Below are 20,075 nucleotides of genomic sequence, written 5' to 3' on the forward strand. Positions count from 1 at the left end.
TTCGCTTAATGTTAAGTTCGCTTATTGTTAAGTTCGCTTAATGATAAGTTCGCTGGTGTTAGCGAATTAGAAAATAAATTAAAAACCTAATGAAAAATGTGTTAAGACAGTTAATGAAAATAAAATTTTTCCAAGCTGACCTGGCAGCTCGACCCCAGCCAGGGGCTCTGCCCCTTGGACCCTGCTAGGGGCTGCCGCCCCTAGACCCCGCTGCCAGGGGCGCTGCCCCCGGACCCCGTTCGTTGTGGGTTATATAAAGATAGAAATACAACATGAGTAGTAGTAGTTAATTGATACATGTAAATATATATACAGTTAGCCGTGCACAGCTCAAGAAGGGAATAACGATTAACGGAGAGCGTAACAGGATTCAGGTGAGTTTCTAGCCCCACTTCATTGTTATGTTTTCGGGGCTGTGTGCATACTCGATGTGATAGTTAATACACTTATCTTAAGTGGTAAGTGTATGCCTTGTATGATTTATGTATGATGATTGTTTGACGGTGCGTGAACGATCTTCGGATATTGCATGTACCGTCAGGTGGTAGCTAAGATATGATTGATAAGTATGATGAAAGATATGATGTATGTATGAATATATGATGTATGCATAATTTATGTATGTTATGATGATGGTACGTGAACGCTCTTCGGAGATTGCACGTATTGTCAAGGAAAGTATGTATGAACAGGTACGGTACAGTTACACGAAACAAAGGGACCAGACCCTAATAATATCTGTGATGTTAGAGACCAGACCCTAATAATATCTGTGATGTTAGGGATCAGACCCTTATAATATCTTTGATGTCAGGACCAGACCCTTATAATATCTGTGAGGTTATAGGGCGAAAGGCTCTTTAAAACGTATGATTATGTATGTAAAGAAAGTATGAAGGTAAGAATGAAAGTATATGCACTTATGTGTGTATGAAAGAAAGTTAGGAGGTTAAGTATGAAATGTAAGAAGGTATTGTATGAGTATGTGATTAACTATAACTCACTCAGCGTAGCTGACTTTTAGTATGCACGCAGGTGAGTAGAATGAGGCAGGTAGCTTGAGGAGGACACATGGCAGAGTTGGACGAAGCTGGCATCTGAAGATTTTGCTATGATGTTTTATTTTAAAAGACTATGTTTTGTTTTTAAATGACTATGAATGCTCGATAAGACAAGAATTATGGTTATGGAATGTAATGGTTTGAATGTTTTTAATGTTCCGCGAATGTTTTAATTAACTCTGATATTTAGAACTGCGTTTATGAGTAAATTCAACACGAAAGTAGGGCTACCGGTAACGGGGCTTTACATAATAAAATAATAATAAAATATTAAAAGGCTTAAACCCTAAGTTGAAAAGATACTCGATACCTCAAGAATAAAATAAAGAAAATATAACAAAGTAAATGTGAAGAAGAAATATGTGATATAAAATACATCTTCGTAATTAATATTATTATTATTTGAGTATTCTTAGATAATAATAAGTAAAGGATTAAAGTATACGTTTCTTAAAGAAAAAGAAACGTAGAATTTAAGAAAAAGTAAAACAAGTTAAACTAAAGGTTTTAAACTTGTAAAAGAAAAGAAAGAAAAGATATTTTAAACTAAAGGTTTAAAATAAAGAAAATATGTTTTGAACATGTTCATAAAGAAAATATAATCGAGTTAAAGATTATAAAAAGAGACTAGAGGTCTTAAGCCAGATTAAAGATATGGTAATAATAAAAGGTTATACTCGTACTATAGGTGCGAGATAGCAATGAAAGGAAAGAACCGGTTAGTGTATTGAAGCTGATCATTTCAAGAAAAGGTGAATATGCCCAACTTTATAAACGTGTTTAATCGAGTCAAATAAATGAAATGAATTCATGAGATTACGTATCTCTAAAACGTTATAAACAAAAGTAATCGCTAGCCCTCAGGCTGTCGTGACGTTTGTTTGGATCCTTACATATGTGGCAAAAAGTCAGTGGGTACATGGCACCACACCTGGTCATGAGTCTCCGTCACGATGGGCCGGACCTAAGTTACGTCCGAGTGAGGGTGATCATGTGTATACGTATGGTACCTAAGTAATGTCGAACGTTGCAGTGTTTGCTGGGGTGTCTTGTGTGTAACTTAAGTTTATATTATTATTCCTAAGCCACGATGGGCCGGACCTAAGTTATGTCTCGAGGGGTAATCAGGTAAAGAAAATATTTTATGCGTCAGCTTATTCACCGGCCTGTGTTGCTGACGTATTTTCTAACCATTTTGTAGATAATCAAGTTTAGAAGCTTGGAATGTTCGAAGTGCTTTCTTATCCGATGGCTTGGATAAAACTTGTTTTGTTAAAATTCTATAAAATATGTAATAATAATCTAAAACAAGTGAATATTTCTTTTGTAAACTGGGTGAGTATTTTATGCCTCGTCTTTTAGAAACCACTTAAATATAATGTAACTATTATTATTTCCGCTGTAAACCTCTTATTTTTATTAAATTACAATTGTGGTACCAACATTGGTGTCACACGCCTAGGCCGTGCGTGTGACACAATTATGGTAGCGGTGGTTAGGAAAGAAAATGAGGGTAGCTAAATTAGGTGTCGTGTTTGTTAGAGCTTGTGGTGGTTAGGGAAGACAATGGGGATAGCTAATTTAGGTGTCATGTTTGTTAGAACTTGTGGTTACGTTAATTGTGATGTTGAAAAAAACAATAATGGTATGAAATATTTTGAAAACTATAAGTTTAGGAGTCGGATATCGTATTAGTGGAGACAAAAAAGTCTTAATTGGTGATTTATAAATTTTAGTTTTATTTGTTTAATATTACGACAAACCGGTTATTTAATATGGATATAATATCTTCTTTTAGCATAAATATTACAAAAAATGTATAGCAATGACAAGAAAATATAATTTTCTTTTTAAAACTCCATGGTAACATACATGTACAATATTATGATTATAACAAAAGACTATAAAAATTAAACTCTATTACTATAAGATACAAACCATTTAACTTCAATTGGAGAGGTGTGAAAAAGACCCCTCCATTCCAAACTTTGAAGATAGTAACATGAGAATGAAGTTCTCTCAAATTTTATTTCGAAATACAAAAACGTGTTATAAACAAAAGGGGTAATTACTTATTAAATAATTGAAAGTGATAAAAAACAATTAACATAATATTGTCAAAAACAAGTATTCAAAAAAAATAAAAAAATAATATAACATAATAATGAATCGGTTGGAATAGGATTCGAATTTTAGACCTTGCAGCCTATAATCCAAATCTTTACTTTCCCTACAACACCATAAAAATATAATTGTATCATATTGCCCACAAATTGAAATATGGACTATGTATGTTTAAGTAAAATTACTCTTTCAACCCACCAATTTTACAATTATTTGATTTTTGCTTGTGTTTCTCTAGCAAGGTCACACTTTGTCATCCCACGTATTTTCCAAATGACAAAATCCCTACAAAATTCTTGGGGAGCATTATCTTGATTACTAAATCCATAAATGAAAACAATGTTATACAACGAACAATATTACATAGTGTTTAGGGTTTAGTGCCATTTGTATAAATATCCCATTGGGACCTCCGTATATTGTAAGTTGTAACTCTATCACATAAGTGGAAATTAGAAAGATGCTCCATCTGGCCTGAATAAGCTAGGATTTTATTCGGTCAACAACCATTAGTGTGGGCAGCCAAAATAATCTTCTTCAATAACTATTAACAAGTCATCATAGTGGTTTTTCTTCAACTTATTTTGTTCCAAGCTATACATCATAACGAACTATGTTTAGTTTAAGGTGCATGCTATGTTGTTATGAACATTATGATTATTGAATTCGTGATAGTAAGATGTTAATTTAATAGTAGAAAATTATTTTTGATGTTTTTTTTCATATATTAGGATATAGCCCGTGTAATATACGGGTGGTAAAAAAATACAACAAAAAAGTTAAATCTAATAATATACCTTATGGATTCATAAGGTACAAATAATGATAAATAAAATTTTATTATTCATAAATATTTAGAAACCTCATTTAATAAACATTTTTAAAGTGTATTTGTAGCTTTGTTAGTAATTCTATAAATGATAATAGTATTTATTAGTTAGCATCCAAGTTGCCTAGTCTTGTTGAATTACATGTGGAATAATGGTTTTGTTTTAATAGTACTAGCAAAAGTGCTCGCGCGTTGCTGCGGGTTTGCGCAAATTATCCCTTCGTATTGGTTTGCAGTGTCTGGTGTGTTGCGTAAAGGATTATCAGTGAGAACGTGTTGCCGCATGTGCATATGGTTTGTTGGATTCTTTTATGTGGGGTGCGTACTAAAATATTGAGCTATGCATATATATTGGATGTATCGTGTTTTGTGAAATATTTGTTAAGAAAGTAGGTTTATGGGTTTAGTGATTATTAAGCAACATACAGGATTGAATGTGTCTAACGGGTTGGTGACGACTGCAATCTCATATAGTGTTGATGTGCCATTAATCAAATCATGTTTAACAAATGTTAGAAATAATATGAGGTTGAAAATCCGTCCAAAGCAATATATATGAGTTGAGAAGGCCAATGAAAGAAAAATAATATATAACGTGCAAATAATGCAACATAAGTGACCTCACAATTCATGCATGCTTTGTTTTCAATCTTAACATAAACCACTTGGCGTACATTAAACATGGGAAGAAAGTGACATCATATAACCGGTGCAACAATGGTTTCCAAGTACATGGCACCTACACCACCATCAAGTGAGTTGACGCTGTGGAAGTATTGAAGGGGTCTCATATCAGTATCTTAATTAAGTGTCCGTGAGTTACTCATGAGAAACCACTTCCCATTTGTCATGTAGTGTGTGATTGAGCACCATAAACGCTCTGGTATAGGAGGGATGGAAGGAGGGGTGAAGAGATTGATCCAATGGTCTTGTCTTAGGATCAATAACTGGAGCGTCCGATTCTATAGGCCATTTGTAACAATCATGTAAAGATCATCTTGAATAGTAAGCATGTTGGTTTCGAGAACACCAGTTGTTTGGACTTGTGGGAACTGTAGCTTTGTCACATGCCCGGAGAAGGCATCGCATGCAATGACGACATTTTTACCTTCTATCACGGGTTTGGTAATTGTGTAGTACATGGTCGTACCACATTGAGTCCCTATGGACCAACATAATTTGCGGTCTAGCTAGGTACTCTACTTTTGCTGGGAATGGTATTTCCGTCCAAGATGTTAGTAAACGGGAGTATACATGGGCTTCGAAGGCATTTGGTTTTTGGATCACGTGCATGACTTTGTAGTCGTTCAAATGGTCCTTGAACAAAGCAACTGTATCTGTGGAGTCTACAAATATGCCTCGGTCAGTAGAGTTTGATAATGTCTTGTAGGCAGTAGTGGTTGGATTCCACAAGAACAATTAATGTGTATCATGTACCCAAGTACATAAGAGGCCATCCATGTGTGAGAGGATGGAGATGCATGTAATATCATGGGAGAATGGGCATGTGATGGGTTTACCCGGGCCGTATTCACCGGTTGTGAAGTCAATTGGATGAACAGTTCCAATGAAGCGATGGATGACAAGTGTTTTTTGGTTACTCGGAAGAAGTGATCGATACGAATGGAGCTTTTCAAAATTTCGGGTTGATAGTAAGTCGTGCCATTCCATGCATACAACCTTAAACCGGCCAACGGCTTTTGCCGGTAGTCTTGTGAGTATCTCAAGAACAACTGCGTCTGGAGACATCGTAAACACGAGGTGGGAGGCTTTCATGGAGCCTTGAACCGGCATATCTAAGTAGGATAAGAAACCAATTTATCATTTTTGGAGTGGTCTGCTACAAGTTATTTGAGTGAAATTGGGTAAAGAAAGATCATGCAATAAAAAAAATACTACATAAAAAGAGGTTGAATGATCAAATGTGTCGTATTCACACCAAAAAATTAGTATCGATAACACCAAATAAATTGCAATGTATGATATTTCAAATTAAGGAAAAAGATTAAAAAATCGAAGAGTTTATGAATATTTAAAAAGAAATGAATCTTGGCTTTCTCTTAGATGTCTAAAAACGATTTCAACAAACTAAATTTAGCTATGTTTTAAAATGAAGCTTAGCCGGCCATCTTTTTCTCGGAAATTTCATGTTGGATTGCACAACCATTAAGACGATGGGTTGCTAGGGTCCATTTTAAAATGAATATAAATGTTTTTTATTGAAATCATTTTTAGTTATCTAACTGCAAGTCAACATTCTTTTCCAATTAAAAACTCATAAGCTTTTTAATTTATTGAACTTTTGTACTTGATCGAAAAAACAAAACTTTTTAAATTTTCATTCTTTTTATTTCACACCTGATTTAATAAATTATAAATCAAGTCCAACAAAGTAGTTAATTCTTTCATAATTATTTGTTATCAATTAGTGTTTCAAAAAAATTCGGGTCTTGAATATTAGCTGGTAAGATTTTTGTTAAAAATTGCCCAAAAGTGTCTAAAAATCGGCAAGCTGTTTAAAAAAGAGAATGAAAACAAACCCGTTTGTGAACTATTTGACAAGAATTTCATTTAGTTAAACGAACAAACATGAACACATACCTAAACGTACGTTCATGTATGCTCGTTTACACTCACTTATGTTCGTACATATTTATTTATACGTTTACATTTATTTATTTATACGTTCGTTTACGTAATGTAAGTTTGTTTATATATTCAGTCAAAATTTTGGGCCCATTGTACATGTTAGTGTATGAGTTGTTAGAATCAAATAAGTAGATGGAGGCCTATATACAAAATTTCATATTTGTGTGCTCCTGGTTAGACTGCGTTAATTAGCAAAACGTTAATAATAATAACTATTATTATATGGCATGGTTCAAAAGCAAACAACGGATGCAACAAATGAAATCAAAATGTAAGTGTAATGTGTGTATATGCATATGTTTGAAAAGAATGAATCTTGATATCAAGGGCCATCTAGGTAAAATGACTGAAATTTTCGGCGCTCGTCGCTAGGTGTAACCAAGCTATTTTATGGAGATGCAAATGCCGATCACAAATATAAGTAAGAAACAAGTATAAACATAACATAGAATTTCAAAGTCTAAAGTAACACAAAAGCGTCAAATTTAACCAAGGGTATTCAACACCATTTTCTGGAAGAAGACGTAATCCAAATAATCCTGATACAATATGCATTGGAGAACGAAAGATATCTAAGGAAAAAAACAATAATTGACGTGGGAGCTGATGGAGCTTTTGGGGTTCAATGTTTGTTGTGTGCGGTGAGCAATGACCTGCAAGTTGATAGTCGGCATGTTAGTTGATAGCTTACATGTTCAATAAAAGAGACAAACATGTAGTAGAAGTAGAATAACAAATGGGTTTTCCCATCAAAAGTTACCTATCGTGTAGGTGCCAGTTGCACGTGGGTGGGGTGGGTGTGTCATTTGCCGATATTGGTGTTTATGTTTTGGAGCAACGATGTGGTATTACGAAGAGTACTAAATTCTACTTTAACCGCCCAAACACCGATCGTGTCAGGTTCCTTGGAAGCGACGCATTGCACCGTTGTAGACTTCTGTTATGGCAGCACCTACACATAGCAAACTGAACGTCGGAGTCTTGTTTGTATTTCCACACGCCACGGGGGTGGCAGTAATGGGCCGGGCAGATCAATCATCCACCGGAGGCGACGCGAGTCAACAATTAATCGTGCATTTGCTAAATTACTTACCTTGACTTCTATTGTTCACATTGACTAATCAGATTAACTAAACATTCGGTTTACATGCTGGTAATCTAAGCTCCAAATTATTAAACATATAACTAAACATGTAATTTAAAGGCATAGCAATTTTGCATATATTGCATCTAATTATTAATAGTTAAAAGTGCATAGCAATTTCATATAAAAGTTCAAGATTAGAAACCACAATATTGCACACAACCTACAACTAATTTTATTCATATTGCAACCACATTGCATACATTTAACCATGCATTCTTACTAAATTACTAAGTTTTCCAGATAGACTAAACATACCGATTTGTGAGTTTGACGGTGAGAAGTTGCAATTCTTGTCCAAAAGACAGGACAACAAATTAAACAGTTCAAAAATCTAAGACATTGAGTACACCCGTGGGACATATTATGACAGTTGCATATACATGGAAATATATAAAGCAGTTTAAAGTTCAAACTATTTAGGCTAATCGTGGTTATTAATAAAATTACATGAAGGAAGTTTTATAACTGACATTAATTGATTGGATGAGAATCCCCAAACACAGCTAGGAAAAATAACCAGTACTTGTACATTTCAAGGAAAGCAAAACTGTGGCAATCTATGGCAAAAAAAAAGTTTTATTCATGATACTAAATCTATGTAGTATGCAAATTATTTAAAACAAAACTATTATACATTGGTTTCATAGTAATCATAAATGTCATCAAGGGGTTGATTTGTAAGGTCCCACATCACACAATTTATAAAGAAAGGTGAATGTTGACAGTAAAAAAGTCTAATTTATAAAAATAGGGTATGTATACCATGGATAGGAAGTATTTCTTAAACAATGGCTTCTTTTTCTAGTTTCCACATAAGTGTTTCCCTGGGCTCCCATCTGACATATCTAGTGTATACTTTTCTGAGTTATAGCCACCACCCGAGCCATGTTATTAGGTCGTTACAACATTGCCAGCTTGATTTGAGCTAAGTTATATATCTAATAGGTCAAGTCGGATGTTGTAACCATGGCTCTAGCATTTCCTAATAGATGTCCAATAATCAGCATTTCTTGACAAGACATTGCGCATTTGTTTTTCCCATGAAACCCATTCTTTTGAGTATGTTCCTTTTTTGGAATTTAATATGAATATTAAGAAAACACATAAAGACAATTACAAAAAGGCAAAAAAAAAACAATCTAATTTAAGCATTTACAAAAAAAAGCAGAATGCTCAGAAATGTCGTACCTCCTCGTCATACACGTGATACAACATTAGCAACACGTATCCAACATGCGGTGATGATTTATCAACACTTCCCTTTAGATACAACATTAAATAGTGAGACATGTATTTAAATACAAAGCGTAAGTGGGAAGAAAACTACAGTCGCATACAAACTGAATAAAAACAAACGTACAAGATGATTAAGTACACAGCACATGATAATTGATAATGCATCAAGAGAGAACGGATTTGATTCAGCTTCTGCATGTTAACCACAACAAAAATAGCATGGCAAAATTTAAATCCTAATTTATCAATTAACCCCTTAACAACAATAAATAGTATTTGTGGGAAAAAAATATAATTCATAAAATGCATAAAGGATTTACATAAACCTTCAGAGGCGGGCACAATTGGCACCGGTGCATATTTAGCAAAACCAGATATTCCTAAAAATAATATGTGCATCTCAAATTTATAGTCATACACGTCATACCTGGAAAGAATACGAGGAGATCTTCGGTTCTGAATGGAACTGGGAGTTGGGCTAGAAGGCTGTAGGGTCTTCTCAGTCTCAAGGTGACTTTCCTCATCTCCACCTCCGTCATCAATGGCCAAAAAATATTCTGTTTGAACTAAATCACCAGCGGTAGCACATCCTATCAAAGCCTGATTTTCTGGACTACGATTCGCGTAGGTGAGAAAGCACAAGATTCCGACCAAGCAAAACATATTGAAGCATAGCATTTCCGTATCTGATTTCGTGGTGCTATAGTTGGAGGGATGGAACTCACAACTGCAAACATGGCCCATACTTATAGTATATGGCTCATCATGTCAATTGATTTGGGCTTTGAATAACATTCAATTATGAGTCATTAGAGGGTTATTACTCCTTCATCACTGTTCATTACTTTTGGTGGAAGTTATAATAATAAACATTAATTAATATAAGTATAAATGTATTGCGATTGCTTATCCGGTGTATAACCCATATGTATGTATTATTATTATATAATAAATGTAACAATTATTATAGAATAACAATCTGGTTAATTACTTAACCTTTGGAGTGCCTCTGGTAGATAGGTCTTGAGAAGTCTGTTGAGTGGTTCGATGTGACCGGGAGCTGCAGTGCGGTGGCCAGAGCGGCAAAGAGGTAGGGTTGAGCAGGAGCTGCCATTTCTTATTTGTGTGTAATAAGTAAACCCTAACCCCAACCTTGGGAAGATGGGGATATGTAAACACGTATGTATGTAGATATATAATAATTATTAGAATATAATATAGATAATAATAATAATAATAATGGTAACCATATGTATGTATTATATTATGATTATTATTATTATTATCTATATAAATATATATATATATATATATATATATATATTCTTTACACACATATTGGATCATAATGGAAAGGCACAAATGGTACAAGAGTAAATACACAAGATATGACGCTTCGTAAACTTGTACTAGACGCTTGAAGGGCGAAACAATGGAATGACAAATTACTTTTCCTACCCTATTATAAATTGTCATGTTTGTCCTTGGCCTTTAATTGTGAAATGACTATTGTGTCCATCACTTATGCTTAATAATATAATATAGATATAGATATAGATAGGTAGATATTTATTTATAATTGTTATAAACTAAAATAAAAATGAAAGAAATTTCAAATTTCCTCCACATCTAAGGTTATAAATAGCTCATTTAGTTTTGTAAATGCAACACTAGAAATCAAATACACAAGGTTAAAACTAGAAATGTATAACACTCGTAATATTGAAGTAGTATCTTTCTTGTTTGTTATATTACAATTGTGACGATCCATGCCGTTTTTGTCAGCATAAAAACTAAAGGTGCCAAGGAAGATGGAAAAACTGATGACAACGCAGTAACAATGACATACATCCTTTTCTTTTACGTGATTATTTTCAGGCATTGCGGTAATACATGCATATACTCATACTGAATTAATATTATTGTTTGTTTACAATTGTTGCGCGAGTTGAATTCAGCCGATAATGAGGGTGTGGGAAGAAGCATGCGAAGGAGCTCCACCAAGTTTGATATTAATTCCACCAGGGACTTATATGTCACTTGCTGTTTAGTTGAATGGCCCATGCAAGCATCCGGTTGACATCAATTCAGAAGGAGCTACCATAAAGGCGCCGCTGGAACCACCATGTATGCAATTACCGCGATGCATGAAGATAAACACGTAATGAAAAAAGATGTATGTCATTATTACTGCACTGTCATCTGTTTTGCCATCACCCTTAGCACCTTTCGTTTTTATGTTGACAAAAATGGCTCGAATCGTCGCAATCTGTAATGTAACAAACAAGAAATATAATGCTCCAATAATATTGCGAGTTTTATACATTTGTAGTTTTAACCGTGTGTATTTGATTTCTAATGTTGCATTTACAAAACTAAATGAGCCATTTATAAACTAAGATATGGAGAAATTTGAAATTTCTTTCATTTTAATTTTAGTTTATAACAACTATCAATAAAACTACCTATACAATTACAACAAAACCATTATTTCACATGTCATTCTACAAGACTAGGCAACTAGGATGCCAACTAGTAAATACTATTATCATTTATAAAAATTACTAACAAAAGTTACAAATATACTTTTAAATGTTTATTAAATGTGGTTTCTAGATATTTATGAATCATAAAATTTTTTTTATACCTTATGAATTTATAAGGAATGTTATTATGTTTATTATTAAATTTAATTTTTTTTGTTATATTTTTTTAATCACCACATGGGCTAAGTCCCGGTATTTGAATAAGACAATAAAATACTTTCCTACTATTAAATTAACATCTCACTAACACAAACTCAATAATAACAATGTTAACATAATAACATGCACCCTAAACTAAATATACTTCATAATGATGTATAGCTTGGAACAAAATAAGTAGAAGAAAAACCACTACAATAACTTGTTAATAGTTATTGAAGTAGATTATTTTGACTGTCCACACTAATAATTGTCAACCTATTTTAATCCTAGCTTGTTCAGGACCAGACGGAGCCTATCTTGCTAATTTTCACTTATGTGATAGAGTTTCAATTTACAATATATATAGGGTCCATGGGATCTTGATGCAAATGGCGCTAAAACCCAAAAAACTATGTCATATTGTTCATTATATGACATTGTTTTCATTTATAGATTTAGTAATCATTATAATGCTCCACAAGACTTTAGTAGGGATTTTGTTAATGGGTAAATATATGGGATGACCAAGTGTGATCTTGCAAGTGAAAAACAAGCAAAAGTCAAATATTTGTTAAATTGGTGGGTTGAAAGAGTAATTTCACTTAAACATATGTGGTCCAATATGTGGTCCAATTTTTAATCCGTTAGCAATATAATAAAATTTATTTTAATGGTGTTAGAGGGAAAGTAAAGATTTGGACTATAGGCTGCAAAGTCTAAAGTACGAATCCAATTCCAACCGATTTGTTATTATCTTATATTATTTTTTTAATTAAATACTTGTTTATGATAATTTTATGTTTATTGTTTTTTGTAAATTTTAGTTATTTGAGAAGTATTTACCCCTCTTATTTATAGAAAAATTATGTCTTTTGCATTGAAGTTTGGCAGAACTTCATACTCACATGTTACTACCTTCAAGTTAGGAATAAAGGGGTCTTTATTACATTCTATTGAAGTTATGGTTTGTATCTTATATTAACATTTTTTTATAATGTCTTTTGTTATAATTATAATATTGTACATGTATGTTAACCATGGAGTTTAAGAAAGAAAATTATATTTTCTTATTATTGCTATGCATTTTTCGTATTATTAATGCTAAAAGAAGATGTTATATCCATACTAAATAACCATTTTATCTTTATAATAAATAAATAGAACTAATAAATTATAAATACACCAATTATGACTTTTTATCTTCACTCATACGAGATCCGACTCTTAAATTTATGGTTTTCTAAATATATCACTATCAAATATCAACGATTAATTAATAACCATTAACGTTTTTTTCAACATCGCAATTCAGATGACCACAAGTCTAACAAACACGTCACCTAAATTAGCTACTCTCATTTTTAAATAACCACCACAAGCCCTAACAAACGCGAAACTTTAATTAGCTGCCCTCATTGTCTTTCCCAGCCACCGTTACCATAATCGACAGCTCACAAATTCAAAACAATGAATAAAACAAAACTTTCATGTTTTAAACATAAATACATTTTGTAAGCACACAAAACTGAACTCTCATTTTATTTAGAATGAAAACACTGGATACACAAAATCATAGACGTGTGATGAAGAAAAGAGGAGGGTTCATTTATTTTTTATATTACTTCGAATTATTATCGGTTAAACAATTGTAAAATAACAAATATTGTGCCAAACAAGTTGTAAATTCATCCAAAGGTGTCATGTCTTATACTCTTATCAGTGGCGGATCCAGAAATTTTTTTTGGGTGGTGCGCTACTTTTATATGTTTCAATTTCACCGAGTCGGGTATATAAAATTCCGGGTCGGTTTGAGGTTCGGGTCGGTTCGATGGTTCGGGAAAAGTTCATTACATAATAAAAATACGATAAAATAATAAAAGAGACACCGTCATTAGAAATTAAAAAATACATAATATCAATACAATAGTCTTTATGAATTAAAAAAAATTCTTATAGTTGTTCCCTACGAGTCTTCATCTTTTGAAATCGTTGCATTACTTCTTCAACCGAAACTTGTTGGAGGAATTCCCTTTCAATGTAACAAATGCAAGAATCGTTCATGTATTCATCACCCATCCTATTACGCAAATCCGTTTTCACATTCTTCATTGAAGAAAAACATCTTTCAACACTTGCCGTTGCAACCGGCAAAACCAATGATAACTTTATTAAACGATACACTAACGGATAATCAATGTGTAATCTTGTTTTCACCATCATTTTAGCAAGATCGCCTAAGCCACTCAAGTTGGCAAACCGCTTATCTTCTTTCACGTTAGTAATGTAGTGGCCAAGTTCATATACAAGCTTATCCTTTTCATCAAAATCAAAATCACATGGATACATCTCGGCCAAGTTTATCAAGTTTACTTTACTAAAGGCACTAAAATTACAAGACGGGCTCAAAGAACTCATATTAGTAAGCAATTTAGTGGTTACCTCATTAAAGCGGCTTCCAAGCTCTTGAATTTGCATATCGAGAACCGTGTTGAAATTATTAACCACATAATGATGACGATTGGTGATACCGGTCTTCTTTCTTTTAAATCTCGGGTCAACATACTCGGCTTCCATATCAACCACTTCAATTTCATATTTTTCACAAAAGGATGTGACATCTTCCAAAAGTGAGTCAAAACCTTCAAGTCGATACCTTTTTAGGCCTTCATCAATTAACTTAACTAGCTTAACTGCATTCAACATATCTTGATCTTTTCTTTGAAGCGCTTGACACAATGTGTTAGTAACACCCAAGATGTATTTCATCAAATGTAAATAAAATACAAAATTAAAAGTTTTTATGAATTCTTGAAGCCCACGTGATTCATTTTGGTAATTTGAAAACTCTCCCGTTTTTTTCTATATATTCAAGCACGTCAATAACACAAGGATATAAAGTAAGCAAACGGAGAATTGTTTTTTCATGAGAACTCCAACGTGTATCCCCAGCTCTTGCAAGTGACAACTCTTGATTCTTTCCACTTCCGGTTTCAACTTCCGAATTCAATCCCAAACTTTCTCTTTGACTTTCTCTTAACAAATCTATTCTTTTACAAGATCCACCAACAACATTTACTAAATTTGATAATTCTTTATAAAGTCTGTAAATCTCATAATGTTTGGTTGCAAGGCCCACAACAACAAGTTGAAGTTGGTGAGCAAAACAATGAACATAATATGCCGAAGAATTTTCTTTCAAAATTAAAGCTTTCAAACCATTAAACTCACCGGACATGTTACTTGCACCGTCATATCCTTAGCCTCTTACTCTACCAATACTCAAGTTGTGGCGAGCAAATAGGTCATCAATTGCAGCTTTAAGAGATAACGCGGTTGTTTCCATAACATGAACAAGGCCAATAAATCGCTGCTTCACAAATCCTAATTTATCAACATATCTTAAAACCACGGCCATTTGTTCTTTTTTAGAAATATCTCTCGATTCATCAACTAATATGGAAAAGACATCATCATTAAGTTCTTCAAATATCCTCTTTAATACTTCTTATGCAAAACAATTACAAAGTTCTTTCTGGATTGATGGAGATGTCATTTGATTATTCCCGAGAGCATTACCCAATATAACCTTACCAATTTCTTCACTTAGTTCTCCAAACACTTTTAAGAACTCAATAAAATTTCCCATGTAAAGAGATTCTTCAGACTCATCATGACCACGAAAAGCTAATGAACCATTCAACAATGCTTTGGTAAGTCTAGCCGAAGCATGTAATCGGATTCTATATTGTTTTTTATGTAGATCTGTTCTCTTATCAATGGCCACAGGTATAGACTGAGCTTGGTTAAGTAAGTCTTTCCCCTTTTTACGTGCTTTGTTGTGAAAACTATTGATTTTTCCAACATGATTGCTAAATTTCTCCCGACACCTATTCCAACATCGCAATCCTTCACTTAGAAATGCATCATTTTGTCCACTTTCCTTAAACAAGTAACAATGCAAACAATACACTTTATCCACTTTGACACTATATTCCAACCAATTTCCAAATTCACTAGTGTACCATTCCTCATTAAAGCGTCTTAATTTACCACTAAAATTTGTTAGAGGACAATCATGCCCGGTTGGTTGACATGGACCTCTAAGTAGATATGCCCGTCTAATTTCATCTTTTTGACTTGGGTGATAAGATGAAATTGGTTGCCTTTCGGAAGGATCCCATGGTAGATCATCCAAATTTATTTTTAATGGTTTACTACTTGAAGATGATGATCCAAGGTTCGATGGTTCACTTTGATAATATTTCTTCATATTCAAAATACCTACAAATCAACAATTTCAAACTAACAAATTTAAAACTAAGAAACTAACAAAAACTAACAAACTAACAAATTAAAACCAATAATCTAACAAACTAAAACTAAATTTAACAAATAGCTTAACATTTAAGTAGTTAATAACACCTAACAATTATGAACAATAATCTAACAGAGTAACAGTTAAGTGTTAATAACACTTAACAATTATGATTTATGAACAATTAACATTTAAAAATAAATTATTACCTTCAAAGTGGGAGCCGGGAGGATTCGAGACTGATAGGGACGGCGGTGGACGGTGGTCAGTGGGCAGTGGGCAGCGGACGGCGGTGGACGGTGGTCAGTGGGCTGCCTGCTGGGCAGTGGCTGGCTGCGTGCTGTAGTGTTGTTTGTTTGCGATTTGCGAAGAGACTCAACTCTCAAGAGAGGCCAGAGGCGCTGCAGCTGCTTTGCTTATGACCTTATGTTATAAAAAACCCTAACATCAGTTAGGGTAAGTGGGTAAAAAAAAAACTATTAAAAACGGGAATAGAACTTGCGACCTCCGGGTTACAAAACCCACAAACTACCAGCCGGGCATGCACTTTATATGTTTTTAAGATGGTTCATGTATAATTTATAGGGTGGTTCCTTTATTATTTTCTATATATAAATACACTATAATTTCGAAACTCGGGTGGTTCCGCGGAACCACCCGTTACTACCGTAGATCCGCCCATGACTCTTATGTTCAATTTTACTTCAAATTGTTACAGGTTAGAAGCCCTTTGGGTCAAATACAAGGGAATGAGAACACCCACTAATGTAAGTTAAAGGTGTAGAACAAACTATTACGGCAAACAATAACAAAATTATATTACCCGGCGCGTTGAACCGTGCTGATGACGTTTGGCTGTTTATATGCCAACACAAATTCAATCGGCATTGGGGTATGTAACTGGAACTAAGCAAAATAAAATTAATTCGTCAACACCCAGATACATCAAATTAACATATTTAAAGCAAAAAAAAAACACGTCGAGGCGGAGAACCCGACGTAAATAGCTTATGATACGAAAAATAACATATTTAAAAAGACGTACATGTGATACGTAAAATATGGACGCCGCGACAACGAATAGACACGAATTCGATGGGTATCGAATAGATTCGTTACGGTATCAAAAATAAACCCCAATAATAATTTTGACAAATTAACCTATTTAAACCAAAAAAAACAAATATAATAATAATAATAATAATAATAATAATAATAAACCAAAAAGATATTCAAAGAAAGTCTCCACATGAAAAAAAAAATTGTCAAAAAACCATTCTAGAGGTGGGACTTGAATTTGCGCACTCCTTTTCTCAATTTCTTTTCCTAAACTCTAACAAACATATCAACAACCAACATTTATCTTGTTTCTATCCCTAGCTATAAGTACCTGAAATCAGCTCGTTCTAGCACATATCCGTTGTATACCTTGCCATTGTCATGAGGTCCGTTTTTATGACAATCTTTTGAGCTTCAACCCATTCTGGAGCTTCCCTTTTCTCCATGGTACCGGGTCCGGAAAGTAAACTGAAAGAAGACCATGAATACAAAGGTGAAGCATAGCCTTTTATAGTGCAAGAAATAGGTTATTTGTTTTATGGTTGGATCATTTCTTACGCGTGTTTTCCGTTAAATAAGCACATATGAAGATATCATGTATTACTTGTGGAGTTTCGGTTGGTTATTTAAGCATGTTCTATCTACTATCTACATGCTTCTGGCGCTACTTTTAAAAACTAATAAAAACGCTTTAATAATAAAATCTTATAATTTAGGCATGTTCTATTACATCGAAATAGAATGCAAGGAAAAAACAAGGGTTAAGATTTCAAAAGCCTTTCATTAAAAAATTCAAAAAAATAATTTAAAAATCATAACTCGAAATATAAATAAAAAACTAAACAAGTAAAAGTACTAAAAAGTTTCCTCCGTTTTTGTCGTTCCATAAAAAAAACCTCAAGAAATGCCAACTTGTTTTGACCTGTTTCAATCATTTTCTTTTTTTAGTTTGACCCATTCCGACCCATTATTTATATACATTTTATTATAACTCAATCAACCCAATGGGTCACATTTGCCACCAAAGATATTTGAATGAAACTAGCTAACGATGTGATGAAAAATGCAACGAATTGCCTATGTTAATATGCAGATGCTCCTATGTTAGAAGTAAGCAAAATGCTTGGGATTAAACTCACAAGAATTACTTCTATCCTTTTAAGTTATGGCATGCATAGCCCCCATAGTGCTAGGAACCCCCCCCCCCCCTGTTTCGCTATGGGGTCTTTTGGCATGAGGTGCTATGTGCATAGCGCTACAAGGGGGAACAGGGAAAAGCCTTGGTTAATTTAGTCGTTGGCCAACGGATAGATCTATAAAAAATCAAACACTTTTATAAACTCTCTACTCAAACTAAACAAAATTCTTGACTCAAAACACCAAAAATGGAACAACCCCCCCCCCCCTCCCCCACCAATATAGATATGTACAACCACTTTTTTACGCCTAACGACAACACGACTCTTTGACGAGATGGAGGAAGATCCAGTTACGAGTCCATTCTCTTCCATGCCCGGTCTTGAAATATATTATATTGAATTGTTGGTGCATGTTTGATGCCGGGAGTTCATTGGTTTATGTTTGTAATCGATTCTGTATACAATGTGGTGTGGATGCTTATGTTTTATATGCTGGGGTGAAGTTAAATATGACAATGTTATGTAAGCGGCGAACTTAATAACTTCATTAGGTCTGTAGAAGGGGCCAACTTGATGGGAACATAAGTCAAGTCGGCCTTTGGGGTTTGGTTGTTCGTTTATTTGCCTCCAATCGTTTGTGTTGCTTATGTTTTGATAGTCACAGAGTTACAATCCGTACAAGAAGCTTTTGAGTACTCTTATTTTCTCCTATTTGTTCTATACTTAGGTGTTGTTTGTTTTTTCAGAGGTAAAATGTCTGCAGTTTGCGGACCACATCTGCAGGCATTTGTGGCATAAGAGATGGACTAAACCTCTGTAGTTTGCAAAAAGAAGACTTTTTGTTTAACGTACGCTGACTTTTTATACATTTTCATTGCGAGCTGTTTTATACATTTTCAGTTTTAGCCATGTGTATTTCATTTCTAATGTTGAGTGTACAAAACTAAACGAGTTATTTATAACCTAAGAAGTGGAGAAACTTCACATGCTTCTTCATTCAATCTACCTATAGTTCATTAACATGTCATTTTAATTTTAGTTTATAACAATTATAAATAAAACAAAATCATTATTCCATATGTCATTCAACAAGACTAGACAACTTGGATGCTACCTAATAAATACTATTATCATTTACAGAACTACAAACAAAGTTACAAATACACTTTAAACGTTTATTAAGTGAGGTTTCTAGATATTCATGAATTATAAAATTATATTTATCATTATTTATACCTTATGAATCCATCACATGTATTGTTTTGAATATTATTAAATTTAACTCTTTTGTTTTATTTTTTTACCACCCGTGTATTGCATGGCTATATCCTAATATATGAATAAAATAGTAAAAATAATTTCCTACTATTAAATTAACATCTTACTAAAACGAATTCAATAATCATAATGTTCTTAACATCATAACATGCACCTTAAACTAAACATACTTGTTATGATGCATAGCTTGGAACATAATAAATTGAAGAAAAACCACAATAGTTATTGAAGCAAATTATATTGACAGTTCACACTAATGATTGTTGACAGAATATAATCCTAGCTTATTCAGGCCCAGATGGAGCATCTTTCTGATTTCCACTTATATAATAGAGTTACAACTTACAATATATAGAGGTCCCATGGGATATTGATGCAAATGGCACTAAAACCCTAAACATTATGTAATATTGTTCATTATGTGACATTGTTTTCATTTATAGATTTAGTGATCAAGAAAAGGCTCCCCAAGAATTTTGTAGGGATTTTGTAGTTGGGATAATACAAGGGATGACCAAGTGTGACCATGCAAGCGAAAAACAAGCAAAAAT

At 33.5% G+C, this 20,075-nt stretch overlaps 2 protein-coding genes across 2 annotated transcripts; both read right to left on the reverse strand.

Moving 5' to 3' along the window:
* Window positions 1–13,683: 13,683 nt before the first annotated feature.
* Window positions 13,684–14,499, reverse strand: LOC143603179 (uncharacterized). Its single transcript, XM_077080060.1, has one exon. The coding sequence runs from the start codon at window positions 14,497–14,499 to the stop codon at window positions 13,684–13,686; it is 816 nt and encodes a 271-aa protein (XP_076936175.1).
* A 490-nt stretch (window positions 14,500–14,989) lies between these two features.
* On the reverse strand, window positions 14,990–17,553 carry LOC143603180 (uncharacterized). The gene is made up of 3 exons (XM_077080061.1): window positions 17,477–17,553; window positions 15,256–15,620; window positions 14,990–15,183 (listed from the first exon to the last, which is right to left on the reverse strand). The coding sequence occupies exons 1-3, from the start codon at window positions 17,551–17,553 to the stop codon at window positions 14,990–14,992; spliced, it is 636 nt and encodes a 211-aa protein (XP_076936176.1).
* Window positions 17,554–20,075: the final 2,522 nt, after the last annotated feature.

This window comes from Bidens hawaiensis, unplaced genomic scaffold, assembly GCF_021521415.1.
Source record: "Bidens hawaiensis isolate Kalapana, Puna unplaced genomic scaffold, B.hawaiensis_p1.1 tig00060973_1, whole genome shotgun sequence".
In the NCBI taxonomy this organism is placed as follows: Eukaryota; Viridiplantae; Streptophyta; class Magnoliopsida; order Asterales; family Asteraceae; genus Bidens; species Bidens hawaiensis.